At 39.4% G+C, this 8,626-nt stretch overlaps 1 protein-coding gene across 1 annotated transcript; it reads left to right on the plus strand.

The window, feature by feature from the left end:
* The first annotated feature begins 338 nt into the window (after nucleotides 1-338).
* Nucleotides 339-3,953, plus strand: LOC115790071 (uncharacterized). The gene is made up of 7 exons (XM_030743735.1): nucleotides 339-347; nucleotides 671-862; nucleotides 1,202-1,299; nucleotides 1,376-1,537; nucleotides 1,889-2,077; nucleotides 3,685-3,730; nucleotides 3,820-3,953. Exons 1-7 carry the CDS (start codon nucleotides 339-341, stop codon nucleotides 3,889-3,891), a joined length of 768 nt encoding a protein of 255 aa, XP_030599595.1. The 3' UTR covers nucleotides 3,892-3,953.
* The last annotated feature ends 4,673 nt before the right edge of the window (nucleotides 3,954-8,626 follow it).

Here is an 8,626-nt window from a genome sequence, read left to right on the forward strand (position 1 = left end):
GCGCTTATCTGAGCCTTCGCTCGGACACTTCACATATCTTCCAGTATATCAGGCCTCCTGGCCGAGTCGTCGACAGCACCAATAAAAATGATGAATGCATCAAGGATTTAGTGCTTTATCGCCACTCCCAGTGAGCAGAGCCAAAGGAAACATCTAGAGAAGTTTTACGTCTGCTGTTATGAATGGGAGAGCAATGTGTTCATGCACTTTGGGCTCAGCAGCCGTGGGGCAGATTTTGCTCCTGACTGCGGTGACAAAACATCCTGAATATCCATGAAGGCTTCACACCTTTGGCTAGATTTTATTCTTAGTATTTAAGACGTATTGTGACCTTCGATATGGAACAAGTATTAAGCTCAGAAAATGATGTCAGTGTAATTGTATAAAATTATGACAGAATTATTGGTAGCACTTAGAGTACCAAAGGACAGCATTTTACTGTTGTCACTCATTGATTCAATTCACTTCAAAGTTTATTTGTCACTGACTTGGTCATACAAGGTACAGCTAGCAGTGAAATGCTTTGACGGCTGCTCTTACACATTAACGTGAAGATGAAAGATATGAAAGGGGGAAATTTAAAAGGAAATAGAATAATTTACAAAATCGATCAAAAAATAATTAAAAAATATAATCAGAGCTTTTTGTTGCCCTCTCTGTCCACCTCCAGGCTTCAGACCCTGATGTTGGAGATGAGGGTCGGCTGACCTACAATCTGACAGGAGGCACTTCTTACTTTGACGTGGACCCGTCCTCAGGTCTGCTGTATGTGGTCTCAGCAACAGGTCTGGCTGGGCAGACAGCTGAAGTGGAGGTGAAGGTCACTGACTCTCAAGACCTTTCTGCTACAACCAAAGTGGAGGTCAGTGTTTCAGACCAGATGAAGACAAATAAATCTGATGATACGATGATTATATGCTTTTTATATTCAAATATCTTTAATGATATCATCATTGGAGGAAACATTCAGATCTTTTACCTACAGTAAGTAAAAGTAATGCCTTTTGAAATGTGGTTATTAGCTCAGTGAGTGAGTTCCATTTTTGGCAATCTCATAGCCTCCTGTTTGTGCTGTAGTTTACAATGTTCTTCCATTGTCATGCTCTCAGGATTGTACATATTGTTCAATAAAAAAGATAAATAATAATCATAAATGTTGAAGTTAAATTCTAAATTAAATTAATCTCTCTTCTGTCCTCAGGTAACAGTTCAGGAAAGTGCGAGCAGCAGCGACACTGTGACCATCTCACTCAATCAGCCTGCTAATATTGTGGAGAAAAAAGTTAAAGATTTAGAGAAGTAAGAAAGGTTAAGCTGGTGTTTAAGATCCTCCACAATCCACTTCTGCTGGTCTAACAGATTTTGCGTCTCTCAGGGCTTTGGGCAAAGCTCTGGGCTGGACTGTGAACGTCATTCAGGTGTCCAGCGCTAACGATGGATCCACTGAGACCCGAAACCTCAGAGAGTCTGCGAGGACTTTGGTCAGATTCTTCGCTGTAGATGGAGGGCAGGTTGTTTCCGCTGAAGAAATCATAAAGTAAGAGCCTGATTTTTAATGTGCTCTATGTTCGGCCTGTCTGTCGCAATACTGTTTTGTTTAGTTTTTTAACAAACTTCCCTAAAATTCACTGGTATCAGTTCTTAGTAATGTTGATTTTGAGTATCTGTGCAAGGGCACCTCCAGAATTACCCACTGTGACCAGTTTGAAATCTACTCACAGTCTCAGAAAAAAACTTTAACTTCAGTATTTTATTTATTTTTATTTTTTTTATTTTTATTTTTTTTTGGGGGGGGGGGGGGGGGGGGGGGGTCACCTTGTTGACTTGAGGAAAAAGGTGACCGTCATGTGATGGGTCTGTTTTGACCTCTTTCTGTCTGATCCACCAGGAAACTGCAGAGCCAATCGGATGCCGTGAAAGCAGAGCTGACTCAGGTGTTTGAAGACGAGCTTGATTTTGATGTTGTGACGGTTGAGCCTCAAGTCTCCACCTCCAACCAGGCAGTGGTCATTGCTCTGGGTGTTTTGCTGGGCCTGAGCATCCTGGGATTGATTGTTGCTGTTGCTTTGTTCATCAGGTGAGAGTGGGGAGCATCAACTGTTTATACACATGTGCTCTAAGCTGGTTGAGTTGTTGTGTGGCTGCTATTAGCACACAGGCTGGCTGCTTGTGTAATTTAACCAGCTATTAATGTTTATCAATGTAAATTGTATATAATTAAATTCAAGGCAATTTTATTTACATACCGCCAAGTCACAACAGTCACCACAAGGTGCTTTATATTGTAATATATTGCAATATCAGAAAGAAACTCCAACAATCAGACAACCCCCTACAAGCAAGTGCCCATTCTACTCTTAAGTATCCTAGGAACCACAAGTAAGCCAGCAGTCTGAAGTGCTCTATTACAGTAAAGTACTGCAAGGTCTTTGTGGCACAGCCTGATTATTCAAGACCTTGTATGTGAGGAGAAGAATTTTAAATTCTATTCTAGATTTAACAGGGAGCCAATGAAGAGAAGCCAATATGGGAGAAATCTGCTCTCTCTTTCTAGTCCCTGTCAGTACTCTAGCTGCAGCATTTTGGATCAGCTGAAGGCTTTTCAGGGAGCTTTTAGGACAGCCTGATAATAATGAATTACAATAGTCCACCCTAGAAGTAATAAATGCATGGGCTTGTTTTTTTTCAGCATCACTCTGAGACAGGATGTTATAAATTTTAGCAATGTCATTCAAATGCATGAAGGGAGTCTCACATAATTGCTTAACATGCATGCAGAAGGACATATCCTGGTCAAAAATGACTCCAAGATTTCTCAGAGTGTTACTGGAGGCCAAGGTAACGCCATCCAGAGGAAGTATCTGGTTTGACACCATGTTTCTAAGGTTTGTGGGACCGAGTACAAGAACTTCAGTTTTATCTGAATTTAGAAGCAGGAAATTAGAGGTCATCCAGACCTTTATGTCTTTAAGACAATCCTGTAGATTAACTAGTTGATTTATATCATTTGGCTTCATGGCCAGTGGGAAGGCTGTGAATATTTTTTTCTCTAAAGGTTAAAATTTGATTTGTGAAGAAATTCATGAAGTCATTGTTAGTTAAAGTTAGAGGAATAGTTGGCTCAGCAGAGCTCGCTGACCAGTGTTGGCTACAGATCCCTGTGATGGGACACCTATAAGTTGAAAAGCCCATTGTTCATTATGAATTACCAGTATCCACATGGAGGGGTTAACAAAGGTAACCCCCATATATTTGTTATGAATGGGGAAACAATACATAAAGGTCAAAAACATTGTACCAGGCAGTCAACATCAATTTCAATGCTGTGATGTGCATTTTAACATAGGACTGACTTATTTTTGGAACAGTATCAAGTGGCCATTAGCAGGTTGATGCTTGTTAAACTTACAGTTGTGCAGTCATGTGAAAGAGAGTTTCACAAGGCTCTGTGCGGTTCTTGGAAAACTGTACAGCTTCCATAAGAGTTAAAAGGGTAAAGTCCCAGTGTACCATAACATCAGCATACAGCCACATCTGTTTGTACTCACTGTCACAGTGCAGGTAGCCACTGCAGTATTCACCTGAACAATAGATGTTGCTACCACTTTGTCATACAGTGCTGTTTGCAAGGCCCTAATGGGACCCTCAGATGAACTTGATTAATTCACGTCTTTATCCTGATAGGTTCAAGAGGAAGGGAAAAGATCGGGAGGAGCTGCTGGACGCTGATGTAAGACGTCTGAAAAACTCACTTAATTTCACAGTTGTCCATGTGAAGCTCTTTTTTTTTTTAAATGTTGACTTCCTTCTATATTTCAGGAGATTGTGTTACAGAAAAAAGCAGAGGACCAGCAACAGAAGATGGACAGTGAGAACACTCTGCGTCTTTAATGCTGACAGCGTTAAATGGAACGCTGAACTCTTTTCTGATTTAAACACAGCAGCTGTGTGGACCAGAATAATTACATGTTTTAATTCTAATAAAACTTCATAAAGACATGCTAAGATTTCAGCGTATGTGTACTTGTACTCTTTTTCATTTTACTGTTTCTCCAAATTCTGCTTTGACTCATAAACTCTTTTTTTTTTCCTTTAAGTAGATCAGAAACATCTTTATTTATTGTCTCCTCACACATCCTGTCTGCCTGTGCCACTTTTAGCCTGAAATTACTTTTTTAACCACTTGGGGGCAACATAAAGAAACTGAACAGACCGGTGACACTAAATTTGATCTGATGATCTTTGTTCTACATTCATTACATGATCATGATCCTGTAATGAATGATCATCTTTTATTGAGTCACTCTGTTTTTAGTATCTGCTGACAAAGAGAAGTGTCTTTGCTAAATGTTCTTGTGTTTCCCTGTGCTGTTTGATGCTGAGCTGACAGTTTCATATTTTACACCTTGTCATTTATTTCATACACTGTAATTGTAAAATATCAGTAAAACTGTGATTAAATGAAGGAGATCACAAAATGGAATAAATTGACATTTGGTGATTTTTTTTATTACAAGCTTAAAGAAATAAAATGACTAATTATCTATTATCAATGCTCATTCCTGACTTTGTAAATAGTTTGACAAAAACAACAAAAAATGATGCTTCTGTGTTTTGTGAAATTGCGTTGCTACTATTTCTTACTTTATGAACACATAAAGAAATGAAAGAAAAACATTCATTTGCATCAATAACATTACTGTTCTTTAGTATATCTCATGAAATGAGTAAATGTACAAATGTGTACAAGTTACACATTTTCTTCTCATTCATTTTTCCCAGTTTTTGGAATGATTTTAATAGATGGGATATTAAACTCCAAGCCTATAGCAGATCTTACCTTTAATACTCTCAGCTGTCAATATTAGTGAATGTTTTTTAATACAAAAATCATAAACATTCATTTACTTTGAAACTGATAATATTCCTCCCACTAACAGTGACAGTAACCTAGCAGGCGACAGGTGGTTACAGTACTGATTTCTTTATTAGCAGTCCCTCAGCCGATCACTGTTTGCCACAACATATTCTATCAATCAGCTTCTTTCACCATTATAGCTCACCTGGAAACATGAAAACTGCACATTAGCAGAACTTGGCTGCACTCAGCAGGCTGCCTGTGTACTGACAGTTAATACGATAGCCAGCCTACAATAAATATTTTAGTCAAGACCCTCAATTTAAACAATGGCTGGAGAAAGGTTTAACAGCCCTGTGTGTAGTTCTTACAGACAGCCACTTCAAAAGTTTCCAGGAGCTAAAACCAGAATTTGCTCTAAAAAACCAAGATCATATTAGATACCTACAACTGAGAGATTTCTATAACAAGGAGATTAAACACAAAAAGTCAGTAAAAACGGGATTGTCAGGATGCTGGTTGATATCTACAAGAGTAAAAAAAACAGAATTATTTCCCCACTGTATAAACTCCTGGTGGAAAATAAAGGCACTACCACACTGGATATCAAAGCAAAATGGGAAAAGGAACTGGGAATTATCCTCACAGAGGGAGATTGGCTGAATATTTGGAAGACCCAAACTACAACATCCTCCTCTAGAATTTGGAGAGAGCATTGCTGGAAGAATTTAATTAGATTTTTTGTCACACCTAAAATTACCAGTAAATTTAAATCCAGAGCTCAGCCATGTTGAGTTTCTGGGATGAGGTACATAAGGGGATTGTAACAATACTGGGTTGTGCAATATCTAAGACCTGTCTGGCTTATATTTGGGTCTTTTGGGAAATGCTGTGGTTAAAAGTGACTGCTATTTGTTTGGAATTTTGCTGGTAGCTGCTAAGAAAGTAATCACCAGGAGATGGTGCCAAGCAGTACCGCCTACGATTAAGGAGTGGATACAGACTATAAACTCAATATATGGGACTGAGATTTTGACACATAGACTAAGGACACAGAAGAACAATGCCAGGATAAATGGGAAAACAACAATGATACAAGACTGAACAAGGTTATAAAGGTTCAACTTATGAGCTGTTGGATCTGCTCTTGTTGTTTGGCGCACTTGACCTCAAGGTCAGCCTCTTTGGCAGATTTCAGTCTGTGAAGCCTTCGTGGCTTGGCGGGAAGGCTCCGCACTGAGTTCTGCAGAAGGTTGGCTACTTTGTTCCTGCAGGTTTTGTGGTAAACGAGCCTCTGCCAGCTGTTTTTTCAGGTCATTGATGGTTTGTTCTGAAATTGTTTTGGTGTCATTGAAATGCTTGTGAAGCTTGCGTTGTGCCACCTCGTCAGAGGCAGCTACCCATTTCTCATGAAGTTCCTTCCTTTTAAGTTCGGAGTCCTGCAGTTGTGTTTGCAGCTCATTAATGGTACTCTCTGAAGTTATTGTGTTTGTGTGGAAGTGCACTAAAAGCGTATGATGGTCTTCTTTCAGATCATTAATCGTATTCTCTAAAATTGTTTTGTTGTCTTTGAGCACCTTTACTTTCTTCTCAGATTCAATCAGTTGGTTTATCAGATTGGTTGTGTTCTCTGAATTATTGGTGCCAAAGAAACGCTTCTGAAGTTCTTTTACCTTATTCTCAGATTCCTTCAGTTTCTTTGTGAGACTATTAATTTGTGCCTTTGTAGCTGTTGTGTACCTTATGTGAGTACAGTACAACTCCCTGTACTCCGACCGGACATTGGAAACAGTGTTAATGGAACTGCTCCATTTCTGCTTAAGCTCTTCTGCCTGTTTCTGGGGTTCCAGCAGCTGCTGCTTCAGAGCTGCGATCTCCTCCCTTGCATTATCATTTTCATGCATCTGCACGTTGCTTGTCTTTGGTCTTTGTGTGCCTGACATCGTAGATGCTGCAGAATTCTGCCTTCTCGGGTTTGCTTCTATGTTTTTAAGCGTCTGCCTTGCTTTGGATCTGACAACCATCTTGCTTTGTGTTTCTGCCGTCACTAACTTTGAATGTCGAGCCTATTTATACCTTATTCCTTTCAAAATAAAAAACCCAGTCCTACTGTAAGGAAGGGCCTTTATTTTGTAGTATATGTGAATTGCCACTATGAAAACCACTCTACCAGAATTATAGTAAAAAAACAAAGTCAAACCATAACGCTCAATAATTGGTTCTTAAACAAACCTAACCGAAGTAGAAGAGTGTTTAGTGGAAAAGAAATATCAAGATTCAGACATCAGAGACAGAGAGTTATTATGAGTCTCAGAGTGCTTACTCATAGTTGATTGTCTCCTTGCACCGCCCGCCTGCCACACAGCCGTCCTCGACAGCATTACAGAACTACAAACAGGACAGCTAATCATGAAAGCAACTGTCCAAATGTAGCTGAGGTAGTAATAAGATTCAAATTAAACGTGTGTCCTGTCTAATCTTGTCTTTCGCACTGACACATTCCATGTTTGTCATGGGAATGTCTGTATGTGTTGAAGACTGATGAAGCCTTATGTCTGAGTAGAGGCTTAAGTAAGATATTACAAGAAGCATCTCATCTATTTTGAATTCATAGTAATAACGTTGTTTGCCAGATTTACATTACAGGGGTCCTGATGTTTTTGGGGACAATAAGGCCACATGACATCAATAATTCAACTTGAGGGCTTTAGGTTTAGGGTGTGTTTAGGTGTAGGTTTAGGCTAAGTGGTAGAGTCGGGTTGGCAAGAAATTTGATGCCCTCTGAAGTAATGGAAACATAACTGTGTACATGCTTTTGTGTGCGGCTCCTGAGCTGTTTATATGTTCCTGGAAGCAGTCGGAGCCCCTGGGAATGAACACCTTGGATCCCAAGTAACAGCTCACTGCTGTGATACCAGCTGTTTTTTTCACTTTGAAGGCTTTGAAGACTACAAGAGAACTAAGTAATTAAATGTATAACTTAAAGATCCACGGTGTGTTTTAATCCTGAGCATTCATTCTATCAATGATCAGAAATATGCTGGACTCACTAAAGTACTGAAGTTTCTCCCTAAGGCCAGTTAAGGAAACACCACAGAAGAGAACAAGGATCCAACAACAGCCTGTCCTAAGTGAACCACATGCTCTGTTTGATCATCCAGGAGTCACACATTTAGCAGATCACTAGAAATAATGGCTCACATTAACCATGAGTTTCAGCTTTGAAACTATGTGCCACCTTTTTCAATAATGTCCTCTTTTAGGTCACCTTGGAACGGCGTGAATGTCCAGCACTCCCCCTTTAGCTGTGCAGCCGTGCCTCATCCATCCCACCATCATGGAGATGCTACATGAACTTTAAACCCTAAACTATTCCAATATTCTAAACACTGACCATATTTGTCAGTGTTTAGACCACTGCTCTAAGCCTTTTTACTTTTTCCAGTTTTTGAAAGTGTAAAAATTGAAATAAAAAGTGATCTTGTTTGAAATACTTTAGCTCATATTTTACTTACTTATAAGGAAGTAAAATATTCAAAGTAAAATAAAAATAAGTGTGAAAAGAGAACATGAAATAGCTGTATCCATGAGAGAGCCAAACAGAGACTCTTATTGCTACTAAGTTACCAAAAAAATCCTGAAAATCTGCCAAGTCATGGTGAAGTCATGAAGATGACACTGAAGATGACACTGGCACTCCCACTTTAGTCTCCAGAGGGCCGACGGTGTTGTGTTCCTCACGCTCAGTGTTTGGCACACACTGCAATA

Source organism: Archocentrus centrarchus, chromosome 1, assembly GCF_007364275.1.
Source record: "Archocentrus centrarchus isolate MPI-CPG fArcCen1 chromosome 1, fArcCen1, whole genome shotgun sequence".
NCBI lineage: Eukaryota > Metazoa > Chordata > Actinopteri > Cichliformes > Cichlidae > Archocentrus > Archocentrus centrarchus.

Excerpts from the sequence above, each read along its gene's own strand:
- LOC115790071 (XM_030743735.1), top strand. Across the intron at positions 2,078-3,684 it reads GCTGTTGCTTTGTTCATCAG|GTTCAAGAGGAAGGGAAAAG; the intron begins GTGAGAGTGGGG and ends TTATCCTGATAG. Across the intron at positions 3,731-3,819 it reads AGGAGCTGCTGGACGCTGAT|GAGATTGTGTTACAGAAAAA; the intron begins GTAAGACGTCTG and ends TCTATATTTCAG.